Below are 25,259 nucleotides of genomic sequence, written 5' to 3'. Positions count from 1 at the left end.
ATGTGGAATAATTTCCGCAAAAATATTCTCAGGCTAAAGTTTGTCTTCTTGGTCCCAATCTTTGGACTTCTCTCCACAGATCCCGTTTTTATTGGCCAAATCGTTTTTCCTCTTTTAGGGAGAGATTTCAATCCCACAGAACCCAGCGTGCTGATAAAAATTGGATTTAAATCCCATATTAAAATCACCCAGGTCAAAGGGCTGCCTGCATCCTTCTAAGTCATGTAATTCTTGATTCATATGTAAAATATGGGACACACACTATTTTTATTATAATCTTGGGTCTATTATGTGTAAAAATTCTTCCTAGTGCCTCAGGTCTTTGAACAAAACGTGAATAACTTTTATTGATTCCATCCTGGTAATCCTGCAAAATCCATTTCTCAGCATTCCTTAGGGGTTATCTCTGGCTTTCCGGGATTTCCGCTCCCATTTCTTTTTGTTATTACCCCAGAAAATCCCACATTTCTAAGTCCCATGCCCTGCAAAACCTGGTACTTTCTGCCCAAAGAAATTCCAGCATCTTCTTGGGAACAACAGCTGCTTTCCAGGGGTTTCTCAGCACCTCCAGTTCTCTGCTCCTCTTGCAGCGTCACCTCGGGGGTTTGGGACAGTAACGTCACGCTGCTGTCACCCAGCACCTGTCACCGTGGTGTCACCTCCAGCAGCCGGGCGGCTGTCACAGTGACATCACTGCGGTGTCCCGCAGGGCCTACATAGCCAACCGGGTGACAGACAAACTGACCCCTGTCCACGACCGCATCTTCTGCTGCCGCTCGGGCTCAGCTGCTGACACGCAGGCAGTGGCCGACGCCGTGGCCTATCAGCTGGCCTTCCACAGGTACCCCCCGTGGGCGTGGGGCAGGGCTGGGGGGGCTGTCAGAGCGACCCCCAGCCCCACGCCTGGCCCTGCCCCACAGCGTGGAGCTGGAGGAGCCGCCGCGGGTGCGCACGGCCGCCCGCCTCTTCCAGCAGAGCTGCTACCGCTACCGTGAGGAGCTCAGCGCCGGCATCATTGTCGCCGGCTGGGACCCGCGGCGGGGGGGACAGGTGGGCTCCCTGCAGTTCACGTCTCCTTTTCTGCCCCAGCATGTCTCCTTTTTCTGCCCTACAGCATTCCTCTTTCTGCCCCGGCATGTCCTTTTTTCCACCCCAGAGTGTTCCCCTTTCTGCCCTGGAGTGTCCCTTCTTCTGTCCCAGAATGTCCCTGCTTTTGCCCAAGTGTCCCCTTTTCCATCGGGGAGTGTCTCACTCTGCCCCACATTTCCTTCTGCCTCCTGGTATCCCCTTCTCTACCCCACGGCACTCACCTCTGCCCTACAGCCCCCCGCTTTCTGCCCCATAACCCCGTCTTTTCCCTACAGTCCCCTCTTTCTGCGCCACAGCCCCTTCCTTTGCCCCACAGCACCCTAGAGTCCCCCCTCTGCCCCCCAGGTGTACGTGGTGCCGATGGGAGGGCTCCTCCTGCGCCAGCCCTTCGCTGTGGGGGGCTCAGGCAGCTCCTACATCTATGGATTCCTGGACGCCACATTCCAGCCTGGGATGAGCCGCTCCCAGTGCCAGGAATTCGTCGCCCGTGGTGGGTTTGGGGCATACTGGAGAATTTGGATGTGGAGGGGGAGAGGGGGGGAGGGGTCTTGGGGGAGAATTTGGGGGCACAGAGGAGTCTGGCTGGCATTGAGGGGGTCGGGCATGTGCTGGGAGGGGATTTGGGGAACATGGAGGGTGTGGGGGACCCTGGAAGAGGATTTTGGGGCACAGAGGAGTTTGGGCAGTGCTGAGGGGTTTTGGAGTGTCTTGGGGATTTGGGAACATTAGCAGTTTGGGGGGTTCCTGACCTGTGTTCCCCCAGCGCTGGCCCTGGCGATGGTGCGGGACGGCTCCAGCGGGGGTGTCATCAGGCTGGCGGCCATCACGGAGGAGGGGGTGGAACGGACAGTCCTGGCTGGCTCTGACCTGCCCTGGGGTGATGGTGGCCCCCCTGTCTGAGGGAGAGCCCCCCCAGGACTCCCGAATTTGGTGGGGGAAGACAATAAACAGCTCCGCTGCCTCTGCTGGATGTTCTTGGGGTCTGCCTTTGGAGTCCCCTCCTATCACCCTGTCCCTGTCACAGTGTGACAGACACAGACCCCGCCCCTGGTGTGACAGAGATAAAGCACCCCCCAGCGTCTGTGGGTCTGCTTTAATTACGTTATCATGATCCATGATTCATTAACAAAGCGCAGGGTGGAAGGTGCTGGGGGGAAGGGAGGGGGGGAATTTAGGGGGGCTCCTGCCCCACACTGTGACCTTAATATTGGCTGGTAACAAAACCCCCAGAGGGGTGGGAAGGGAGCACAGGGGGAGGGCACCCTACAGTCTCTAGAGGGCTGCCCCACAGGGACAAGGCATCCCCTGTTGTCCCCAAGGGAGGGATCCAGCACCCCTGTATCAGGTCCAGGGCCCCAGGGATCCCTGTAGCCCCGAGGAGTGGGTCATGCACCCCTACAGAGCCCAAGACCCCTCCATAGGGCCCCAGGGCCACTGCACAGCCTTGATGGGGGTGGTCAGACACTCCTCTAGAACCACCTCCCCCCCAGCCCCTGGTGATGTGGGGGGGTCAGGCACCCCCACAGCACCTGAGGGAGAGGTCAGACGCCCCCAAAGCCCCTTCACTGGGGGTCAAGTGCCCCTACAGAGCCCACGGGCTGGGGTCAGATCCCCCCAACCCCCCCCTGGGGGTGTCAGGCACTGAGGAAGAGCCGCTGGTACCACTTGTTCATCTGCTCGAGAAAGATGAAGGTGAGCACGGTGTGGGGGCCCAGGCGGGCATAGTAGGGGGTGAAGCCCTTCCAGAGGCTGAAGAAGCCCTCATAGCGCACCACCTTCAGCAGCACGTCCTGCAGGAGGAGCAGTGTGTCAGGGCCCCCCCCCAGAATACTGAGAAACCTTCTAAAAAAAGACATGGATGCCCTTCCATGGGAAGGATGGGAAACTTTCTTGAAATAACATGGACACTCTCAAAATGATGGGGGAATCCTCCCAAAATTATGTGAAACCTTGCAAAAATGACAGGGATTACCCCCACCCCCCTCCCCCCACTGCCCTCCAAAATAATGGGGAAGTTTCCCAAAATGCCAGGGGAGCTCCCCAAAATTATGGACGTCGCCTCAAAATGACCTGAATTTCTCCCCCCACCTCCAGTGTCAGGGAACACCCCCAAAATGGCATGAAACCCCCCCAGTTGAGAGGGAACTCCCAAAATGACAGGAGCCTCTCCTAAATTAATGGGGAGTCCCAAAGGGTGTCGCCCTCCCAAAGCCCACTCACTGACCAGCCCGTTGCGGTACTCAGGTTTCCCATCTATTGTCTTCATGTTCTGGATCCTGTTGGGGAGAATTCAGGGGTTAATCAGCAGGTTTTGGGGTGACCACAAGTCATATCTGCGGTTATCTAGAGGGGAGCAGGGGACCCTCCCCCCGCAAAAATGAACCCACCGGGTCTTGACGATGTCGACGGGCATGGAGGCAGCCGTGGTCACCAGCCCACTGATCCATGCTGGCGCAGAAGTGGCACAGGATGTCGTCACGGAAATGCCCTGGTGGCACCCCAAAACATCAAAGAGGAATGGGGGGAGAGTGCACTAAGATTTAGGGCTTCCCCATGGCAGACCCACCCCCCGAACTCACCGGAGTCAAGCAAGAATTGTTTGGACTGGGAGTACGAGGCGAGCTGGGCAGCATTGACCACCACGGCACGGGCCATGGTGGGGATACAGCCCTAGGGGGGAAACGGCATGTTTGGGTAAGTCCTGTGCACCCCCAGACACCCCCTGCATTCCCACTTCCCCCACAGACCATTCTCTCCCCCCTCACCACGGTGGGGACACAGCACTGGCGTGGGAGATGGCAGTTTGGGGGACCCAGCTCCCCCCCTGCCCCCAGAGCATGAGGACACCCCCTGCATCCCTGGGGAGGCAGCAGGGGAGTCACAGGAGGATCTTGGGGTCCCGCAGCCCCCACCTACCCTCCACAGCGTGAGCACCCCCTCCTCCCTCGCCATCCTCACGAGGGCATCGAACACATTGTGATACCCACGGCGCTCGCTGGGGGGTAGCCTGGGATTCAGGGCAAAAAAAGGGGATTTTGGTAAAAAAAGCTGACTTGGGGAGGCGGATGGGGGCACAGATATGTTTTGGAGGGCTGGGGGCTTACCTGCCATCAGCGGTCATGCGGATGAGGGCCACCTCAGCTGGGGTCCCCACAAAGGCCCCAGCAGCCCCTGCTGTCATGCCCATGGCTGCCTTGGCCAGGAACGGAGGAGGGGTCCCGTCAGCCCCTCCAAAACGCTCCAGGAGGACGCTGTAGATGCCCAGGCGGGTGGTGGTATAGGTGGCCTGGCGCAGAAGCCCCGCTGATAGCCTGGAGGGACACAGAGAATGGGAGGTGTCCAGAAATGGGGCGGGGGGGGGATAGGTAAGAGAGCAGGCAGGTGCTTGGGGTTTTGAGGTTTCAGGGGGTCTGCATTGCATGTGGACGACCAGCAACCTGCAGGATGGGACTGACCCCAGGGCATGCAGGTTTGGTGGGGTCCCAGGGGGTCTGGGGATTCAAGAGATGCCCCAGGGATTTGGAGGTTCAGGGGGGGTTCTGGGGGGCCCATACCCCGTGTAGATGCCCCTCAGTCCCTCGTGGCGCAGGATGGACCCCAGGGCGTGCAGGGACGTCCGGTACTCGCGGCCTTTGGCCCCGGCCCCGCTCAGCTGCATCCGGTTCTTCACCAGGTCCAGGGGCTGCACAAAGACTGTAGCCCCATCCTGAAGGAAGGAGATCAGGTAGGGTCGGGGCCCCCAAAAATACTCCCACCCCTCTCCACAGGCCCCCTCCTCCAATCCACCCACAGCCCTCTCGGGGGAAACCTGGGGTGACAAGGAAGTCTGAAGGAGCTTTGGGGATCTATTTGAGGGGGGCAAAGGGACGGTTTGAGGGAAGCTGGATGGGATTTTGGGAGCTTTGAAAAGGTTCAGTGGATTTGAATTGATTTTGGAGAATGGTTGATTTTGATGGGAGGGTTGGGGGGTCTGAAGGGGGCTTGGGGAGCATTTGAGGGACACAGAAGGGATTTGGGGGAGGCTGTCGGGGGGTAGGGATGGGACCGAGGAAGTTAAAGGGTTTGGGGAGGGCTGAGGAGTTAGGATGGGAACCGGAGTGGCTTAGGGGCGACCTGAAGGGTCTGGGAGGGGGATTCTCGGTTTGGGAGTGCGGTATCCCGATTCAGGCGGAGGGGGGGGAGATGGGGGGGGGGGGGGGGCTCTCACCCGGCCAGGCCGCCGAAAAGAAACTTCACGGATTTCGGGGAGGTCTTGGGCTTCTCGGCCGCCGGTACCGCCGCCATCACGGCCGGGCCCTGACACCGGGGGCGCGGGGGGGGGCGCGGGGGTCCGGCACCGGCGGCGCCCCAAGGTGACTCGGGGGGGGCGCGGCGCCAGTGCGCCTGCGCGGGGCGCCTGCGCGGCGCTGAGGCGGGGGCCCCGCGCAGGGAGCGCGGCTGGGCGGAAAGCCCCGCCTCCGGGGGGCGTGACCATGCGCTCCGCCCTCACGCCTCTCATTGGTGGAACATGTTTAGGCGGGAACGGGAAGTGAAGTTCTTCGGTAGCCACGGGGATTGGCTGGGCGGAGGCTGGTGCTAAGTAGCCCCGCCCCTCTCTCGCGATAGTTCGCCATCCTGAGGGGGCCAGAGGGGAGCCGGCGGCGGCGGCTGGGGTCGGCAGCCGGCGCCGCACGGACTCGGTCCCGCCGCTGCTCAGCGCCGTGCGGGGATGCCTGTCCCGTCCTGTTCCAGGCGGTGAGTGCAGGGGGGTACCGGGACGCACCGGGCGATATTGGAGGCACTTCGGACACTGGAGGGCGCTGTCAGGTACTGGAAGGCTCTGAGGTTATGCGGGGAAGCCCTTGGTAGGCTTGGGATCACTGGCAGGCACTTTGAGCGCACTGGGGGGCAGTGAAGGATGTCTGGGTCTACTGGGGGAAATCTTGCGTGCATCAGTCAGCACCGGGGTCACTCGGAGTCCTCCTGCTCATACTGGCACATCACCCACTGACCTCTAGTGCTGATTCTAACTGGGAGTCAGCGGTGAGGTACTGCACCCCAGCCCCTCCCGAGCACTTCCACTCCCGTCCCCTGTCCCTCCCCTCCAGCCCACTCAGTTTTGGGGTAACCCTGAGGTGTTGGGGACACCAGAGGGCACACGGTGTCAGGGATGATACAGATGACAGCATCCTACAGGTGTCACAGGTGACAGGATCACCTGGACATGGAGTGGGGAGGGGGGCAACGACACTGTCCTACAGGATGTAGGGGTGCCATGGCTCCACAGGTGACAGTGGCGGGGTGATGGTGTGCCCCAACCTCACAGCCATGGGGGTCACCTCATGGCAGGAGGCAAAGGCGCGCAGGGGGCCCCAACACCTGAGTCCATCCATGCTGGGAGAGGGGGACCAGGGGAATGGCACTCCCATCTGCCCCCACGGCCCAAGCCCTGATACCCCAATTCCCGCCGTGGGGCAACTGCAGGCCCTTCCCCCCTTCCGTGAGTCATCCGGGGTTTGTGCGGGGGGGGAAGGGGGGACAGGAAGCGCCAGAGCCACCACATTGCCCTTATAAGGACTCGACGGCACCGGAGCTGCTTCCGCCTGCCCGTCCTGTCCTGCCGCACATCTCCCCCTCTACCCCACATCACCTTCCCACATCCCCATCTCTGCCCTACACCACCTTCTTCACCCCGCATCAGCCCCCTCGTCTCCCTGTGCCCCACCCCATCCCCCACATCTGCACCTCTGCCCAAACCCATCCCCCACATCCACACCTCTGCCCCCCAATTTGCCTTCTTTTCCCCTCAGATGTCCCCCCCCAGCCTGCTTGTTCCTTTCTACCACCCTCCCCGGACTCCCAGCTGACCTCCCCCCCGCTGCAAGTGCAGCCTCCACCATGAGTGCAGCCCTCCAATAAAGCCTCTGCCCCCCAACTTTGTATCCTGAGAGTCGGGGGGGGTGGGAGGGGGGTGCCGTGGGGCGGGTGCTGAGGCGTCACCCCCGCCCCACCGTGGACTTTGTCCCCTGGGGCACGGCAGCACCCTTGGACCCGGGTATCCGGGGCAGCCTCCTCCACCCTGGGTGGAGGACGGAGCCGCACCCCACGGCCCCGGCCGCACGTCGAGGTTTTCTGATCCCCGAAATCCCGGACCCACAGCGACTCCCCACAAGGGCACTTTATTGCTGCCGGCAGCGGGGATCGGGGGTGGACAGAGGGGTGGGGGATGGGGTCCTGCTGGTCCCTGGCGGCTCCTGCTGGTCCCTGGGGGTCCGGGGTGTCGCCCCCAGCCCCCTCAGTACTGGCTGCGCCGCAGGTGATTGGCCATCTCATAACATTTCTTGTTGACGCAGCCGCCGTGGACGCCCTCCTTGCCCATGGCCAGCACGATGGCTGCAGGGGTAGGGGAACAAGGTGGGGGGTTAACTCCAAGCCTTCCAAAACCCCCACCAAGCCCCAGACAGACAGGGGGTCAGGGGGGCAGAAGGGCAGGAAGCAGGAGCTGGGATGAAGGGACGCCAGGAGTTGGCATGGGGGTAATTTGTGGGGACCTGGGTCAAGGGAGAGGGGGGACACTAACGGGAAGCAGGTCAGGGGTGACACAGGTGACAGGGCAGGTGACGTGGCCAAGTGGAGCTGTGTGGGAGCCAGGACACAGGGTGACACTGGGGAAGGTGGGGGGCAGCTGGGGAGTGACACTGGGTGACACTGTGATGCTATAAGATACATGGGAGGCACCTGTGGAGGCTTGGGGTCATGGGTGGTGACAGGAACTGGTCAGGAGGTGACACAGGGTGACAGGGAGGTGGGGGGGCAGTGACACAAGGTGACAGGGAGGTGGGCAGGGGGTGACACAGGGTGACAGGGTGCTTCCAGGGGGAGAATCCTCTCATTGGTGATTCTGAAGGTGGGGGGTCACAGGGGACAGGATGGCGGGGGTGTGCTGGGAGGGCGATGGGGACGACACAGGCTGTGGGGTAGGGGTGGCAGGGGGGTGGTGCCAGGGGGTCCCTCACTCTTGTTGGTGATGGCAGCCGTGATGTTGAAGGTGGGCGCTCCGGCAGCCCCCTTGGTGCGCAGGTCCATGCTGTGCTCACCCTCCACCAGCAGTGAGTCCCGGATGACGGAGCAGCGCAGCCCCCCCAGCGTCAGCCCCTGCACCAGCAGCGGCCCCCGCTCTGGGCCCACCAGTGCTGCCACCTCTGCTGGCTGTTGGAACAAGGGTCAGGGGGAGCCCACAAACAGACCCCAGACCCCCAGAGCCCGCCTGTGAGGAACGCGGCTGTCTGGGGACTGCCATAACCCCCCCTGCTCAAGGCCTGTCGCTTTTGCAGGCTGGACAGGGGTGGGGACAGATCAAGGGGACCCCAAAGGCCCACACCCAGGGACCACCAAAACCAAACGCAGATGCCAAACCCCCAGGCAGGGCCCCTGTAGGGCACTCGGCAAACAGGGACTCTCATAACTCCCACTCCATGACCATAAAAGGGACCTGGGTGTCCCGGGACGCCCATGACTCCCGCCAGGAACCCCACGTGAGAACCCTGAGCCCCGAAGGGTCCCCACAAGAGCACCCGGGAATCCAGGGATCCCCATGAGCCCCCAAACTCGGGACCCTCCGGGGCCAACACTTCCACCAGCTGCCACGGGGGAGAACAGGTCAAGGAACCCCCAAACCGGCCCGCCAGGAACCCCAGAAAGGACCCCTCGAGCAAACCGTTCCGGGAGCCCACATTTAACCCAGACAACCCCAGCAGGACCTCAGGACCGGGGACCCCTATGAACCCCGTCAAAGTCCCTCGGGGGACCCCCAAAACTCCTCCGTGAGCCCAGACAGGGACCGGGGTCCGGCAGGTCCCCTTTCCCACCATGGGCTTCCCCAGACTTCTCCCCTCCCCCAACATTTCCGTGGGGGGAAGTGGGGAGGGGGTGCGCGCGCGCCGCCCCTCCCCCACAGGAAGCCCCGGCCGCCCCTCCTCCACCGGGAAGTGGCCGCATTCCGCGCATTTTTAGAGGGGTTTTTAAGTGGGGAGGGGTTCCTCCACCCCCACCTCCGAGACCCCCGCCATCCACTTACGGGCGTGCAATAAAAGAGATGGGGAGCCGGGAGGGAGGTCGTCGAACCACGTGGTGCTCGCCTATCCTCCCCCCCCCTTTCCCACCCGCCTGCGACCCCCCCAAAACGCTCGAAGCGGGGTTAAGGAGGGGACTGCCTCGCCGCCGGGCCGCCCCCGCCTCTAGGGCCCCCCCAGTACCGGCCCTCCCCCGGCACCGGGTCCACGGGCAGGTCCCGAGCCTCCACCCCCCCCACCGCGCTCCACGCTGGCGCTTTTGCGTTTTTCTCCCTTTTTTGTCCTTCCCGGAGCCCGTCGCGGGAGGGTGGAGGAGGTCAGCCCCGCCCCCCAGAGGCCACTGAGTCCCCCCGCCCTCCGCGCGCTTGGGCGGGAAACGCCTCGGCGCGCTGCCCCCCCCAGCCCTGCCGGTCCCGGCCTCTCACCGTGATATTGGCGAAGGTCTTGCCGGGGGCGGCGGCCCAGACGGCGGGGGTGTCGCGATAGCCGACGATGGCGGCATCCTGGCAGGTGCCGTCCGCCAGCAGCGTCTCCACGTAGGGCGCCCACCCGCTCATGGCGGCGGCGGGCGGGCGGGCGGGGCGCGGGGGCGCGGCCTTCCGCAGGGGGCGGGTTTTCGCCGGGGAAGGGGTGGGCTTTTCGCTCGGCGCCTGCGCAGTGCGACCGAGGCGCGGCGGCGGCGGAGGAGCGGCGGCGGCGCCGCGCGGCGGTTTTCATAGGGGACGGCAAGGGGGCGGGGCAGGGGGCGGGGCAGTGGGCGGGGCTTGGGGCGCGAGCGGCCCTGGCCCCGCGCGCCGCGGAGGGCGCGCGGCGATTTGTGGGGGGAGGGGGTCGCTCATTATCGCGACCCTTCCCTCATTATCGCGACATCCTCCGCCCCTTGCGGTCCCCCGCCTTTTTCCGGCCCCCACCGTTACTGCGATCGCTGCACTCCTGTTTACCGTGAACCCTTCTCTTACTCCCCCCCTTAACCCGAAGCCTTCGTACTCTGCGTCCCGCGATTATCACGACGCATCAAAATTCAAACACTCCCTCAGTTTAGGGACGCTCGCTTCCATTATTCGGACCCTCCCCATTACCTCAAGCCCCAGTGTTTATTGTGGCCCCTCTTCCCCGTTATTCCGACTCCCCCCCGCTATCGCGACACTCTCACGGATATCGTGACCCCCCCCCTAGACTGATAACGAATCCCTCGTTATCGCTCCTCCTCCCCCTGTATTGTGGTTCCCGGTTACTCTGATACACACACGCCGTTATCGCGACACCCCGCCCCGCGCTGGGCCCGAGGTGCGGCCCCGAGCGGGGGTCGCTGGCGGGGGCTGACAGTTCGGTGTGTGTCTAGGGGTGCAGGACCCTCGCCCTTCCCCCCGTGGGTCGCGGTTTGACTCAGGCGGGACTTTCCGGGGGGAGGGGCAGCGGTTTCACTTCCTGCCCCGGAGTGGGGGAGGGGCTCGGCGGTTGAGCACGGGGAACGGGGGCCACCGAGGCGTTCGGGATCATCTCCCACCCTCGGGGCGCCGAGGGTGCCAGGACCCCCAGAACTGGGCTGGCGGGGGGGGGGGGGGGGTCGAGGCCTCATGAGGGTGCCCGTTTCCCCCCCCACCCCCCATAAAAGGACCGGCCCCGCCCCCCCCCCCGGCGAGAACTTCCCCGGGAAGTGGTCAAAGCCACCGCCCCTCCCCCACGCTGTGAGGCCCATGGGGCTGAGTTCCCCCTTCCCCCACCCCTGGTACTCCTTAGGGGCTGAACTGCCCCCCTAAAGGACCCTCTGCACCCCCAAAATCTTGTCCCCCCCCCCCCCATTCGCCCCCTCCCCTTCTGGCTGCTGCTGTTCCCCCCAGGGCCTTGAGGCGGCGCTCCAGCTCCCCCGGTTGGGGGTCGTGTTATAGTGACCTTTGAGGGGGGCTAAAAATAGTCCCAAACCCGGGGGGGGACACTTAGGGACCATGGTGAAGTGCCACCAGCCCCGGGCACTTGTGGCCCCACCCCGTTTCCCCCAGCGGGGGCTGAATTTGACCACGGTCCCTCCAGGGGGGAGGGGCGAAGGGAAACGGATAAATAATCCAGGGGGGAGGGGGCGGGGCAGGGTCCTGGGCAGAGGCAGCGCTGGGTGAGAAGGGCCCGGACCCACCCTGGGCCCCTCTGAGCGTCTGGGGTGTTGGGGAGGGTGGTCTGGGCTCACTCAGGGTTCCCCATGGGATGGGGGCACACAAGGCCAGCTCAGGGCACTTGGGCTTGGGGGTGCTCCCCACGGGAGCTGGGGGCTGTCTGTGGAGTCCGGGGTCAGGCTGGGACCCCCAGGATCTTGGCCTTGACCCCTAGGTCCCCTACCCCACAGCCATGTCCATCCAGAAGATCACAGCCTAGGAGATCCCGGATTCCCATGGGAATCTCACGCTGGAGGTGGATTTGTTTACAGCCAAGGGTATCGAGGGGCAGGGGGGGATGCTGGGGTGGGGAGGGTGTCATGGGGGGGTGTGGGGACTTGGAGGAGGCTCAGGGTTGTGGCAAAACACATCAGGAGTGCTGGGGACATGGAGGGTCCCAGGGCAGGTGGTGATGGGCCCCAGGATGGGGTTGGGTTCTGGGCTCACATCATGAATTTCTGGTAATTGGAAAAAAGTCATGGGGCAGTGGGGGAAGGATAGGAAAGGGCAGAAGGTGCAGGGGGGCACCCAAACATCAGGGTCCATCTGCCCGCGGTGGGAGAGCAATTTGGAGGGGGTGGTCTTGGGGCCTGGATGCCCAGGTCCCCTTGGCCAAGGGTCAGTGCTGAGTGTGTTCATGCAGGGGGGCCCTGCGGTCTCTGGAGGGATTTGGGGGATCAGGAGGGATTTGGGTCCTGGACACCCCCGGTCTGTCTCAGTTGGGGTGGGGGTTCAGGGAGATTTGAGGATTCTGGGGGGATTTAGGCCCAACTCCCTGTGTGTGCTCCCAGGGCTGGAGCTCCTTAAAGCAGCCATTGGGAAGGCTGGGCACCTGGACAAGGCAGTCATTGGGATGGACGTGGCAGCCTCTGAGGTCTGTCGTGAGGTCAAATCCAACCTGGGCTTCAAATTCCCCCCCGGATCCCAAGTGCCTCATCACAGGGGGAGAGCTCCACCAGAGCTGCATCAAGGACTGCCCTGGTGAGCACTGGGATGAAACTGGGAGGAACTTTGATGGAACTGGGAGGCACTGGGAGGGGACTGGGAAGCAGGAGAGTGACACTGAGAAGGACCAGGAGGCACTGCAGGGCATCGGGATGAACTGGACCAGACTGGGAGGCACAGGGAAGGCAGCTGGGGACGCTGACAGCTCATACAAGGCTGTGCCCAGGGCCGCAGGGTGGTCACCATCCCTCTCCCACCCCGCCAGGGGACTGGGCCATATTGCTGCACTCTACTATACACTGCTGGCTGTTTCCCCACAGCAGCGTCAACTGAGGAACCCTTTGACCAGGGTGACTGGGAGGGCTGGAAGTGTGTCCTGACACAGGTGGACATGCAGGCAGTGGGCTATGACCTGGCAGTGACCAACCCGGAGGGCATCGCACCGGCGGCCGAGGCTGTGGGTACGCAACTGGGCATGCAGCTGCCTCCTCCTCAAGGTCCACCAGATCAGACCCATCACCGAGTCCCCCCAGGTGCGAGTGCTCCGAGTCCCTGTGCAGCTCCCGGTGCAATTCCCGAGCACCGAGTGCATGCAGGTCTGATCCTCGTGTGACCCCCTCGTCACGGAGTCCATCCTGCTGTGAGCGCACGTGAAAACCCGCCGCAGCAGAAGCCGTCAGGTGTGACTGCACACACCAACTCACACAAACCATTGCGAAAATCCCAACCACTGAATCCATCCTGGCTGAGTCTGTGCAAACCCTCCTGCAAATCTCTGTGAAAGCACCGGGGTCTCTGTGTCCACCCAGCTGTGAGTGCATGGGCAAATCCTCATGCAAGCCCTTGGGAAAAGGCTTCTTGGGAAGAGGCCTCGTGCAGACTGTTGTACGAGGTGAGGCCTCCGCGCAAAAACGTCTCGTGCAAACCTCCTTCATCACAGCGGCCAGCCAGTGCAAAGCCCTCGTGGGAAAACCTCGTGCACAACCCTTGTGCGAGCTCATGTCCCCGTGTCGCTTCCCAGGAGTGTCTTGTCCCTGTGTGTCCCGCATGTGCTCCCCCTCTTCCCCAAAGCCCCCACATCGGCTGACCCCTGGATCACCCCCACATCACCCCACTGAACTCTTGTCCTTCCCAGGGCTGAGGAGGCGCTGGGGGACAAGGCCAAGTTGGGAGGGGGCAAATTCCAAAACCCCAAGGCCAAGAAGGAGGGGGAAGAGCAGCAGGGCCCACGCTGGACCCCCACCCCCAATAAACTTTGTAAAGCACCAGGAGCTCCTCACTCACGCTTTGTTTGGGGAGTGGGATGCATGCGCACACGCAATCCGGGATGTGGGGGTGCCCCCTCACCCCAACCGCCCCCCAAAAAGAGACGTGGGGACCAGGAGAGGAAATGAGACGCTTTATCACCCCCTCTGTGTGTCCCCACCACCCTCCCCCCGCTGTTAAATACCCCTGGGGGTACACCCCCACCATCCCCCCCCATCACACACCGGCCCCCCCGGGGCCACCCCCGGCCCCCCCCTCGTCCTCCGCCTGCCGCAGCCGCTTCTTGGCCCGGATCTCGTTCATGGCCTCTTCGATGGAGCGCGTGTCCCTCTTGTTGGCTACCGGCACTGGGGGGGCACAGGAGAGATCCAGGTGGTCGTGACCGCCCTCAGGGACCCCCCCAGCGCCCCACGGACAGCCCAGGTATTGGGCTGCCCAAAACCTCCCTGGGAAGGGACCCAGATATGCAGGACACCCCCAAGGCTCCTGCAGCCCGAAGGCCCTAAGGGCCTCGGCGGGACCCTCTGCTCACCGCAGCCGTACGCCTTGTTGGCCTCCATGGTGCGGGCAGCGGCTTTGGCAGCGTCTGAGCCGATCAGGTGCCGGTATTTGTCCTTGTAGTCGTTGGGGGGCCCCGGGGGGGTGGGGCTGCACTCAAGCTCCGCCTCCTCCTGCTGTGCTGCCAGCTCCTGCAGGTGAGGTGTCAGCAACAAGCCCCGCCCATACCGCACCACCCACTCAGGCCACACCCACCAAGCCCAGGCCACACCCCTGCAAGCTCCTCCCTCTTACCATGCATGCATGCCCACCCATCTGGCCACACCCTGTTGAGCCCCACCCATATCTCAATTAAAATCCCACTAAGCCCAGCCTACCCGGAGGCGACGCCGCTCTTCAGCCCGGGCCGGGTCCCACTCCTCCCCGCGCCGATACGCCTCCAGCTCCTCGTCCGACGGTGCGAACTCCTGGGGACAGCAACATCACCCGGTGTTCCCTCACCTCCCACAGGCCCCCCCGCACACCGCCTCCCGCCATCCCCCACCTTTTTGAACACCATTACGTAGCGACTGTCCTCGTCATCTCCAAAGGAGAAAGACGTCAGGCCGGCCACCTCCGCCACGTCGTGCCTGGGGGAACATGGAACCGCTGGCACTGGGGCTCCCCAGCGCTCCCCAGTGGGGTCCCTCCCCTCCCCATGAGGGTCCCCAGCTGCCCCAGGGGTGCTGCCATCCTGGGACCACCCCCGTGTCTCCAGTGTCCAACCCCAGCGCGCGCAGCACTGCCCCACAGTGCCACCATCGTACGCCCAGTGTCCCCAGTATCCTCCCATCCCCATGTCCCTCAGCATCCCCACTGCTCCACCAGTGCCCTCCCAGTGCGCCCCCAGGGCCTCACTCACAGGATGCTCCTCTCAATCTTGTTCATGGGCTGGAACCGGCGCCGGGGCTCCCCGGTGGCCTGGATGAACTGGGACACCTCTTGCTCCATCTGGGGACACACGGCAGTCCAGGGGAGCCCAGGAGTTTGTGGGGGCCCGTGGGGAGTGGCCCAGAACGCCCAGTGATGCCCGGCCCTGCACTCACCCTCTTTCTGAACTCCACCTTCTGGCGCTTCTCTTGCTCCTGCAGCTTCTTCATGCGAGCAGCTTGTTCTGAGGTGGACAGGGAGGGTCAGGCCGGCCGTGACCCCGCAAAACCTCGGGGCGGCGGAGGGGGCGGGGCCTGCGCCATCCCGGGGGCGCCTCTGAACGGGGCAGGGGCGTGGCCTGGGAGGGGCGTGGCGTGCTACCAAAGGTCAAAGGGCAGGGGCGTGGCCAGACAGACCCCCACTGTCAATCAGGACAGCGAGTGCGCAGAGGGCGGAGCCGGCAGCCCGCGGGGGGCGGGGCCTCGCGGGAGGGCGGGCGCCGGCGGTGGGGGGTGGTTCGGAGGGCGAAAGGCCGGGACGCGCCGCTCCCCGCCGCGCCCGGTCGGTGTCGGTGCCCCTGCCCCGGTGCCTCCGCGCCCTCCCCGGCCCTGCTGACCCCGCGCCCGGCGCCGCGTCTCGCCGTCGGCTGCGGCGGGCGGCCGCTCCATGGAGTTCAGGATAGAGCCCAGCAAGTCCAGCTCCGCCATCTTGCGACGGGGCGATACGTGACGCCGCGTCCCCGGCGTCGTCGTGCGTCATCGCGTCGAGGACGTAAGAGGGCCCGGCCCCCGGGGAGGAGCGGGCAGCGGGCGTGGCCCAGCGCCAGGGGGCGTGGACTGTCCCTTAAAGGGCGCGTCCCTCCAGCCCCGCCGGGGTCTCCCCGCGCCCCCCAGCGACGTCCCCTCCCTCCCCACGCACAAACACAAAAACACATCGCGTCTTCCATTCCCGCTTCCTCGTTTTTTAATGGAACTTTGTACAAAGGGCCCACGTGGGGTGCGGGGGGAGTGGGCATGCGGGGGAAGTACAGGGGCGAGCGCGGAGGGGGCGCGGGGCGGCTCTTCACCGTTCCTGCCTCCGCACGAGCCCTCCGGCGACACCCGGACACGCAGAAACGCCTGGGGGGGGCAGGGAGGGGAGCTCCCCCCGCCACGCCTGGGTTCCCCTGTGAGGGGGGTATTGAGGGTCCCCCACTGCCTGGGTCCCCCGTGGGGGGGGAGTGGAGCCCCCCCAGCGCTCGGATCCGCAGCGGGGGGGTCACGAGGCCAGGCCCCGCGTCTGTAAACTGTCCACCTCCTTGCTCTGCTTCAGCTCCTCCATCCTGGGCGAGGAAACATGAACTGGGGGCGCGGGGAGGCTCAGGCTCTTTTGAGACTCTGCCCCCCACGGCCCCCAGTGTCACCTGTCTCCACCCAGCCCCGTGTGACACCTCCCGGCTCCCCTTCGCCGTGTCCGACCCAGTCCTCCCCCACGTCCCCTCCCCGTGGTGCCTCTGCGATGTCCCCGTACCGGTGGCGGCAGCGCCGCAGGAACCTCATGATCTTCCGGGCTGCCTGGTCCTGCTTGAGGGTGAGGAAGGTGCTCCTGGGGGGAACAGAGGGGAGGGTGAGGACCCCTCTGCCCCCGGCACCCTGCGTCCCCAGCGTCCCCCAGCGTCCCTGGTCCCACCGGTGCTGGCGGAGGCTTCGGAAGCGCTGCTGGATGAGCACGGCCGCGCGCCGGCGCCGCTGGAATCGCTTCTGCTCCGCGTAGCTCCGGAACTTGCTCTGGATCAGGATGGCGGCCTGCGTCATCCGCTGGAACAGGGCGAACTGTGGGGGGACAGGGGGACACCGGTGTCGCAGCACCCTCAAACAGGGACCCCAATGTCACCCCAGCAGCCCAGCATCCCTGTGTCATCTGCTCGAACTGGGGGGACAGAGGGGATACAGAGGGGGGCACCCCAAATCCACCCCAACATCCCCAAGCGAGGACCCCCATGCCCATGTGCTCTGGACCCCGGGCATCCAGCACCCTCAAAACAGCCCCAACAATCTGGGTGACCCCCCCAACACTCCCCCCCTGTTACCTTCAGAGCGATCCAGGTCAGCTTGTGGGGCAGAGAGAGAGGCTTAGGGGGGGTCTGGGGTGCCCGGGGGGTGCCCAGGAGGGGTCCGTGGGGGTTTGCGGGCCCCCCACACCTCAGTACCTGCTTGTACTTGCGGTAGCAGCGCTGGATGACGGCGGCAGCCAGCTCCTGCTGCTCCTTCAGCCTCCGGCCCTGGGGGCAGTCAGGGGGTTGGGGGGGTCAGCAGCGCCCGGAGGGGCCCCGGGGGGGTTTTGGGGTGCCAGGAGCAGGGGGGAAGGGGGAAGCACATACCCGGTACTTGCGGAAAGCGCCCTGGACAAGACGCGCGGCCTCGTAGAGCTCGTGCTGCTCCTGGTCACTGAGGGTCAGCAGGGCCACAGCCCCCCCCTCGCCCCGCGCCCCCCCCGAGGCGTTCAGGAACTCAGCCCAGCCCGCAGCCGAAGGGGGGGGTGGCCGCTCGGGGATCCCCGGGGACCCCCGTGAGGCCACCTCCGCTCTGGGGAACACACAGGACACAGGAGGGTCAGGGGGCGAGGGCTGGCACCCCACGAGAGGGTGGGAGACACGCAGGAAGGAATTCGAGTGTCACGGAGCGTCCCCAGGAGGACGCTGCGGTGTCCCAGGAGCCAGGGGATGCACCCCGGGGGACACTGGGGTTTGGAGGATGTGGAAGACGCCCACCATGGAGCATCACAGGATGTAAAGGACCCTCCCGCCAGGATACTGCATGTCCCAGGCCATGGGATCCCCCAGAGTATCCCGGGGTGCTGCTGAATGTGGGTGACCCCCACGGGGAGCTGAGGGTGCCCCTGCACATCCCCAACCCCAGCAGTACCTGTTAGCAGCTGCGGGGGGACGGTCAACGCTCTCCAGGTACGTGGCCAGCCAGGCCATGGCAGCACCAAGCCCAGCTGGCCCCGGTGTCCCCGTTGTCCCCGGGGTCCCCCCTGCTGCTCCCAGTGCTCCCAGTGCCCCCGGTGGCCCCCCTGGTGCCTCCTGCTTGATGCGTTCAGGGGTCGCCTCGATGATCTGTCGCGCCAGTGTCACCACCTCGGCCTGGGGACGGGGGACGTTGGGACTCTCCTGCACTAAGGGTGTCCCCAGCCCTGGCTGTCCCCTGCCTTTACCTGCAGGGTGTCGGAGGGCAGGGCCAGGGCATCCTCAGGGGGGCTGGGGGGCACTGCCACCCCCCAGCTCTCATCCTCGCAGGGACCAGGGGGGCCGGGGGGCAGCGGGACGGAGCCAGGGCCCTCCGAGAGCCCCGATGGGGACGACAGGCTGCTGGCTGTGCTCAGCCCTGGGGACAGGGGGGACACGCAGCAGGGGTTTAGTCCTGGAGAGACACACCCCAAGGAGAAGGAGGGACATGGCAAGAGGACAGGGGATACCATGGGGACACACCAGGGACACAAAGAAGCTGGGGAGGACAGAGAACAAGGGGGACATGGGGATGCACAGGGAACACAGGAAGGGGGGACAAAGAACATGGAGGTGGAACTTAGGACACCTGGGTACACAAAGATGCTGGGGGAGGACAGGGGACATGGGGAGGACACAGGGGGCAAAGGCTGGAGGGGACCAGTGATGCCCTGGGGGCACTCGGAAGGGGACAGAGGGAGAATACGGTGACAGTGACCACACCAGGGTGGTGGTGACCCGGAGCCCGGGACTAGACACAGTGACAACAGGACAGAGTGACAAAGGACAGGGAGGGTACAAGGTGCCAGTGTCATACCTGTGTCAGGGCTGGCAGAGAGCGGGGAAGGGATGCGCAGGCCAGGCAGGTGACAGCGTGGGGACATGGGTGACATCTGCAGCTCCTCGAGGCGGGTGACCAGGGCCAGGTGGCCGCGGGCACGTGCCAGGGCCAGTGGCAGCCGCCCCAGGGTGTCGGGGACGGCCAGCGCCCGCCGGTCCCAGCGGCACAGCCGCTCCGCCGCCTCCCGGTGCCCCAGGGCACACGCCCACATCTGGGGACATGGAGACACGTGTCAACAGGGTGTCCCCAAGGCGTCCCTTATCCCGAGACACCATCCCTGGTACCCCTCCATCGCTGCCTGAGACACCACCCTGCACCCCACCCCCTTGGCATCGCCGCGTTCCCAGCCCTGCCACCCTGCCCCACTGTCACCACCACGGCCACAGCGCCCTCAATGTCCCCAGTGTCCCCTTACCAGGGGGGTGCAGGAGAAATGGTCCACGTTGAGGGGGTCGATCTCCTGCTCCAGCTCCAGGCTCTCAACTGCCAGCGCCCTGCAGGGACAGAAAGGGACACAGGCTGGAGAAGGTCAGCTCTACTCAGGCACACTGCTTGGGGGGATGCCCATCACTATCCCTGCCTCATGCCACTGAGGTCCCCCAGGTGTCCCCAGGTGTCTCCAGGTGTCCCTGCTCACCGCCAGCGCCGAAGAGCCTCCACCAGGCTGGCGTAGCCCTGGGCGGCCGCTAGGTGCAGCAGCGTCATCCCACGGAACGTCACCCCGTGCGCCAGCATCGAGGTCCCCGACGTCCCCAGCGATGTCCCCGACCAGCCTGGCCGCGCCATCATGGCCTCGCAGATGGCCACCACCCGTGCCTCAAAGGATGACCCCGGCCCCTGGTCCCAGGGAGCACGTCAGGGCATGCCAGGGCACAAGGAGAGGGTGGCACAGGGGGTGGGAGGGAGCACCTGGGACTCTGCAAGGTGGCAGGGGATAGCAGAGGGGGATGGTGACCAGGAAATTGCAGGCCACTGCGGGACACAGTGGGGCCATCAGGAAATGTCAGAGAGCATCAGGAGACCCTTGTGAACGTGAAGGTACCTGGGGGAGCACGGGGGACCCCGGGGAACAGCAGCCGATGCCGGCAGATACAGGGGATGCCAGGCAACAGCACAGCACGTTAGGGGCCGTTGGGGACATCAGAGGACGCGAGAGGACACCGGGATCTTCTGGGGCCACGCGCTGACTCTGGTGTTGGGGCGGCCTCACCTGCTCGGGGTGGGTCTCGGAGGGGGACCCCCGTGGGAGCGAAAGGGGTGCGGGGGGGGGCAGGGCCCCCAGACGCGTCTCCAGCTGCTCCAGGCGCTCCAGGATGGACAGACGGAACTGGGCCTCTGGGAGAGGGGGGACCCGAGGGTGAGGGGGGCACCCTGACAGCCAGAGACCCCCTGAACGCCCTGCCCCCAAAGAGCGTCAGCCCATGGCGAGAGGGACAGGTTCGGGGTCGCCACAATGGGACCCCAAAAGGAACCCAGGTGTCTGGGTGCCACCGCCCAGGGGCACGAGCTGCTTCAGGGGGTTCAGCCCCGTTCTGGGGGTGCCTGCTGGGGGTCCTCACTCACCGTCCAGTGCCAGCCAGTCCAGCTGCACCCCGGGAGGGCCCCGCGCCGCTCCCCGCGCCCGGTACTCGAATGGGGCCGCGGCCGAGAGCAGCCGGGGGGGACAGGCCACGCGCAGGGCGGCCACTCCGGCCTCGTGGGCTGCGGGGGGGACACGGGGGTGTCAGCACTGCGGGGAGGGGGGACACAAGCGGGGACCCCATCTTGGGGACACTCACGGGGGCAGTAGCAGCGCAGGACGCCCGGCTGGACCAGCGCGGCCGGAACCGAGGTGCGGTCGAAGAGACAGGAGTAGGCACCGGGGTCCCCCCACGGGCCTGTGATCAGCACCTTCACCCCACCCTGGGGGGACACAGGGGGGTCACTGGGGACCCCTGGGGATGGGAGGAGAGGGACTGAGGGGGAGAGCACCCCCCCCAAAGCGCTCACCTCAGGGTATGACCACTCTGGGGAGAAATCGGTGATGGCCACAGGGGGGTCGCTGGGGGGGCCCGTGGGGGAAGAGGGAAGGTGGGGGGTGTGGGGGGGCTCATGCAGGTTTGGTGGGACCCCCGTGTCCCCCACCAGCAGCTCGGGGAAGGGCAGGGGGAACGGGGGCTGGGGTAGGGGGGCAGCACTGAGTTCAAAGACGGGGTCCTGGGGAACCGTGCCCCGCTTTCCCTCCTCCTCCTCCTCCTCTTCCTCCGCCTCCTCCTCGTCCTCCTCCAGTTTTGGGGCCGCGGCTGGGGGCGGGGGGGGCGCGCCGGGGGGGGCCTCAGCCTCGCAGCCGTAGGTCTGCCCGCGGCGGGGGCTGTTGAGGAAGCAGTCAGGGTCGAAGGCAGCCGGGGGCGGCGGGGCGGTGGGACAGGTCCCCTCGGGGGTCACCAGGTGCTGGCTGGGGGTCAGGCCCAGCGGCTGCTCAGGCCCCCCCGGCGCTGCCCCCCCACCCAAACTGGCCACCACCAAGAGCGGCAGCCCCCCCGCGGGGGGAAATGGGGGGGCTCGGGGCCCCTCGGGGGGCGCTGTGCCCCCTCCCAGCCCCGGGGAAGGCTGGGTAGTGTCAGGGGAGGAGGGGGCGGGTTTGGGGGGTTCCCCCGGCGTGCCCCCCTCGCCCCCCCGCTCCACTTTGGGGGAGATGATGCGGTGCTTGGTACTGCTGCACTTGTGGCCGGGAGTGCCTGTGGGGGGCAAAGGCGGAGTGTTAGCAGGGGACAGGGAGGGTTTGGGGCAGATTTCGGGGTTGCAGAGGAAGTCCTGAGGAGAATTTGGGAAGGTCCCAAAGAGATTCGTGGTATTCAGAGTGACCAGAGGAATTTGGGGCTGTCCCGAGGGGTTTGGGGTGGTTCTACATGGGTCCAAAGGACACTTTGGGGTCCCAGGGGCTGTTCTGGGGTCCCAAGGGGTTCTGGGTGCTCCCAAGGGGGTTCAGGGTGTTGCAGTGGTTTTGGGGGATCCCAGCGAGGGCTCAGGAGTACCCCAGGAAGAGATGAAAGGTTTGTGGGAGGTCTCAGGGGGATGGGAGTCCCAGTGGGGTCCGCAGGGGTTTGGGGGTCCCACTGAGCTGGTGGAGCCCCAGGAAGCCCCAGTGGGTTCCCCGGGGATTCGGGGGTTCCCGGAGGGTTCTGTCTCACCCAGCCCCCCGGCGCAGAGGCAGGCGTGGGTGCGGGGGGGCGGCCGGGCCTGGTGCCGCTCCAGGACGTTCTGCACCAGCTGCTCCAGGGACAGCCCGGGGGCAGCCCCCCCATTCCCGCAGCCCCACTTCACCCCATGGACTGCGGGAGAGGGGGGAAAATCCCTCAGGAAGAGACTTGTGTGGTGCACTCTCTCTCCAGCCCCCCAAAAGAGCCACACACACCCCCTCCACCCTACTCCATCTTGTGGGAAAGCTACCACAACGTCCCTCTGTAAGGAGGTTCGGGGTGTCCTCCTCAAACCCACAAAACAGCCTCGTGCTGCCCCAGTCCTACTTCACCCCACAGCAAAAGGGAAGCAAAATCCCACAGGTGGATTTAGGGGCACCCTCCCCCTCCCCAGCCCCACTTTATCCTATAGACTTCCAGAGAGGGGACAACAAATCTGTCACAAAAGAGGATTTAGGGCATCTCTCCCCCCCCATTCCCCCAACCCCGCTCCTCCCCAGGAACCGTGGGTAAAACCCCCGAGGAAAAGGCTCCGGGGCAGCCCCCACTCACACATGGGGCGCAGCTGGGCCACCAGCTCCTCCTGGGACCACTTGAGCCACTCGCGGGGGTCAGCGGTGGCAGCACAGATCGGGGGGGCCCCGGCGCACAGCGGGGGGCTGCAGAGCCGGGGGGCACAGGGCCGGCCGCACTCCTCCATGGCCGGCACGTTCAGGTAGTGAACCAGGACAATGTCGGGGTTCTGGGGGGCACACACGGGAGGTCTGGGCAGGGGCCGGGGGCCCGCCGGGGGCCGGGTGGGGGGTCCCGGTGCCCCTCGTTACCTGCAGGAGCCAGTAGCAGCGGCGGTGGAAGGTGGGCACGATGGATGAGTGGACGTAGCAGCCGTAGAGGCACTGGGGGGGACAGCATGGGTTGGGGGACCCCCGCCACCTTGACCAGAGCCCCAGAGCAGCCTTTGTGGGGGGGGGGGGTCGCTGCATCCTGTGGGGGCCTCATATCCAAGTGTGGGCAACCCCAGACTTTCAGCTGCCTGGGCTGGAGGAGCCTGACACTCCCAAAATGCCCCCCTAGGGATCCCCATCACCCTCAAACCATCCTGTGCTGGTCCTGACAACCCCAAAGCCCATTACTGGGCATCTGCCAACACCACCAAACCACCAACCAGGGAGCTCCCAGCACCCCTAGACACAAAACTGGGGATCTTGGACCACCTCAACCACCCACTGGGTGTCCCTAGCACACCAAAACCGTCCCTTGAGGGCACCCAACACCCTCTGAGCCCCCTCTTGTGTGTCCTGACACCCCCAAGCCCCCCCACGCACATTCCCAGCTCCCCATACCTGAACCACGGGCAGTTTTATGGAAAGGGGTGCTTTTTTTGCGGGCACCAGGGGTTTTTTTTGGGGGGGGGGCTCTGTTTTGTGAGCCCCCCGCCTCCTACCTCCACTCCCTGCACCTTCAGCTTCATGTGGTCCTCACGGGTCGTCTTCCCATCCTTGCGCTTTTTCCAGCAGTATCCGTCCTTGCGGTACTTGACCTTCTTCCGGTTGTACAGGATCACCGACCCATTCTGCGGCCTGGACATGGGGTCAGGGGGACCCTGGGAGCCCCCCAGGGCATCCCCCCAGCCCCCCAGGGCGCCTCCCTGGGCCCCCCACCTGGTCTTTGGGGAGCACGAGAGCCACTCGTCGTGTTTCTCAAAGGTGATGAGGTACGAAGCGATTTCCTGGGGGGGACAGGCGGCCCGTTGGTGTCCCCTGTCCCTGCTGTATCACACCATTGTTCCAGCCCCGTGGTCTCGACGTCCCCTGTCCTATGTCCCTACCCCTGTCCCCCATCTTCCCCCCATCCCCAGCCAACCCCTCCTCCCGTGCCCCCACGTCCCCAAGCGCCTCCTGCGTGCCCCACGTCCCTTCCGTCCCCATTCCCGTGTCCCCACATCTCCTCCTGCAAGCCCCCCACTTCCCCATGTGTCCTCCACCTCGTTGGTGTTCCAGCGCAGCTGCTCCTTGGGGAGGACGGGACATTTGGGCAAACATTCCACCAGCTTCCGGGGCAGGAAAACCTTCAGGTGGCTCCTCTCTGCCAGGGTGGAGGGCTCAGTGTCCCCGCCGCGCGTCCTCCCCGTCCCCTGTGTCCCCCTGTGTCCCCCTGTGTCCCCCGGCCCTTACCAGAGACCTCGGGGGGGTCCTTGCTGCTCATCTCGGAGCACATGCGGGGCCCTCAGGGCTCCCCTCGGGGGGCACAGGAGGGGCTGGAACCTGCAGGGACCCCCCCCAAAAACGGCTGATGGGATGGGGGAGCATGGGACCAGGGACCCCGTCACCGTCCTCAGCACCTTCCCCTATTACACCCGGTATGTCTGCCCTATAGCCCCGCACCCCTACCCCATTGCACCTCACGTTCCTGCCCTACAACCCCACACGTCCCTCCCCACTGCACCCCACAACCCTGCCCTATACCCCCACCTCTGCCCCGCCGCACCCCACATCCCTGCGCCCGAGCCCCACACCCCTCGCTCGCTGCTCCCCACATCTCTGCCCTACGGCCCCCCCACGCCCCGCCCACTGCACCCCACATCTCCACCCCACACCCCGCCCCACGGCAGCGCCCTCCAACGATGCCCCCCCCATCCCCGCCCCACACCTCCCCGGCCCCGCCCTCGGCCCCGCCCCGGCCCCCCCGGCCCCACCTGGCGCCTCGGGGCCACCGCCGCCGCCGCCGCCCCCGCCCCCGCCGCCCGCCGCCATCTTCCCGCCCGCCGGGGGCCAGCGCCGACGGCGCCGCCGGCGCGTGACGTCGGCGCGCAAGGGGGAGGGGGCAGCGCCGCCGGGCGTGGGCGTGGCCGGGACGGGTGGGCGTGGCCGGGGGTGGGGTGGGGGCATCCGGGGTCGCGTGGGCGGGAAGGCGCCGAGCGATGAACTTTGCTAATTGGGTTGCGCAGGTCCCTCGCTCGCAGTCGGTTTTTCGATTACTCGGGCGGGTTCAGACGCGTTCAGGCCTGCCAATGCAATGAACTCTACAGCTAGTACCACCGGTTATACTCTCGGGCCACGCAACTGCGAAATAAGGGGTGCAATTGCATGGAAAATACCATTACTATTGAAAATAAAGTTTCTTGAGGCGGTTTTGGTGCCATTTTGAGGATTTGGAGGCTTTCTGCAGCCAATTTTGAGCGAAAAAAGTAGGGAAACCTGAAAAAAAAAGAGGAAAAAACTAAGACAAAGTGGAGAAAATTATTTCACAAAAAGAAGACAAAAGCGTGAGGAAAAAATGGAGAAAACTCAACCCTGATGGAAAAGGGAGAGAGAAATGTGAGGGAAAAAAACTGGGAAAATCCTGAGG

The 25,259-nt window shown here is 65.2% G+C and overlaps 5 protein-coding genes across 5 annotated transcripts; 1 reads left to right on the top strand and 4 right to left on the bottom strand.

Moving 5' to 3' along the window:
* Positions 1 to 617: 617 nt before the first annotated feature.
* On the top strand, positions 618 to 2,055 carry PSMB6 (proteasome 20S subunit beta 6; the record flags this gene model as incomplete). Its single annotated transcript, XM_068178082.1, has 4 exons — positions 618 to 841; positions 921 to 1,050; positions 1,435 to 1,579; positions 1,853 to 2,055. Coding segments are annotated over 4 exons (636 nt in total), but the record flags the coding sequence as incomplete, so codon positions are not given.
* A 202-nt stretch (positions 2,056 to 2,257) lies between these two features.
* On the bottom strand, positions 2,258 to 5,482 carry SLC25A11 (solute carrier family 25 member 11). The gene is given in 9 exon segments (XM_068178075.1): positions 2,258 to 2,879; positions 3,314 to 3,365; positions 3,477 to 3,532; positions 3,534 to 3,577; positions 3,669 to 3,759; positions 4,006 to 4,096; positions 4,194 to 4,400; positions 4,644 to 4,794; positions 5,295 to 5,482. Coding segments are annotated over 9 exon segments (927 nt in total). The 5' UTR covers positions 5,374 to 5,482; the 3' UTR covers positions 2,258 to 2,723.
* Positions 5,483 to 7,231: 1,749 nt separating this feature from the next.
* Positions 7,232 to 9,797, bottom strand: PFN1 (profilin 1). Its single transcript, XM_068178072.1, has 3 exons — positions 9,566 to 9,797; positions 8,085 to 8,277; positions 7,232 to 7,461 (listed from the first exon to the last, which is right to left on the bottom strand). The coding sequence occupies exons 1-3, from the start codon at positions 9,695 to 9,697 to the stop codon at positions 7,364 to 7,366; spliced, it is 423 nt and encodes a 140-aa protein (XP_068034173.1). The 5' UTR covers positions 9,698 to 9,797; the 3' UTR covers positions 7,232 to 7,363.
* Positions 9,798 to 13,616: 3,819 nt separating this feature from the next.
* SPAG7 (sperm associated antigen 7) lies at positions 13,617 to 15,678 on the bottom strand. Its single transcript, XM_068178070.1, has 7 exons — positions 15,522 to 15,678; positions 15,082 to 15,149; positions 14,898 to 14,986; positions 14,541 to 14,625; positions 14,374 to 14,463; positions 14,031 to 14,187; positions 13,617 to 13,845 (listed from the first exon to the last, which is right to left on the bottom strand). The coding sequence occupies exons 1-7, from the start codon at positions 15,610 to 15,612 to the stop codon at positions 13,715 to 13,717; spliced, it is 711 nt and encodes a 236-aa protein (XP_068034171.1). The 5' UTR covers positions 15,613 to 15,678; the 3' UTR covers positions 13,617 to 13,714.
* A 408-nt stretch (positions 15,679 to 16,086) lies between these two features.
* CAMTA2 (calmodulin binding transcription activator 2) lies at positions 16,087 to 24,710 on the bottom strand. Its single transcript, XM_068178073.1, has 22 exons — positions 24,607 to 24,710; positions 24,086 to 24,175; positions 23,896 to 23,996; positions 23,573 to 23,640; positions 23,356 to 23,491; positions 22,736 to 22,807; positions 22,464 to 22,653; positions 21,903 to 22,043; positions 20,722 to 21,449; positions 20,511 to 20,634; positions 20,296 to 20,433; positions 19,943 to 20,067; positions 19,370 to 19,569; positions 19,148 to 19,226; positions 18,709 to 18,943; positions 18,101 to 18,270; positions 17,809 to 18,029; positions 17,265 to 17,469; positions 17,094 to 17,165; positions 16,574 to 16,716; positions 16,415 to 16,489; positions 16,087 to 16,226 (listed from the first exon to the last, which is right to left on the bottom strand). Exons 2-22 carry the CDS (start codon positions 24,126 to 24,128, stop codon positions 16,163 to 16,165), a joined length of 3,330 nt encoding a protein of 1,109 aa, XP_068034174.1. The 5' UTR covers positions 24,129 to 24,175; positions 24,607 to 24,710; the 3' UTR covers positions 16,087 to 16,162.
* Between the last annotated feature and the right edge of the window lie 549 nt (positions 24,711 to 25,259).

The sequence above is a fragment of the Anomalospiza imberbis genome, unplaced genomic scaffold, assembly GCF_031753505.1.
Source record: "Anomalospiza imberbis isolate Cuckoo-Finch-1a 21T00152 unplaced genomic scaffold, ASM3175350v1 scaffold_172, whole genome shotgun sequence".
NCBI lineage: Eukaryota > Metazoa > Chordata > Aves > Passeriformes > Viduidae > Anomalospiza > Anomalospiza imberbis.
This window is presented reverse-complemented; position numbering and strand designations above follow the sequence as displayed.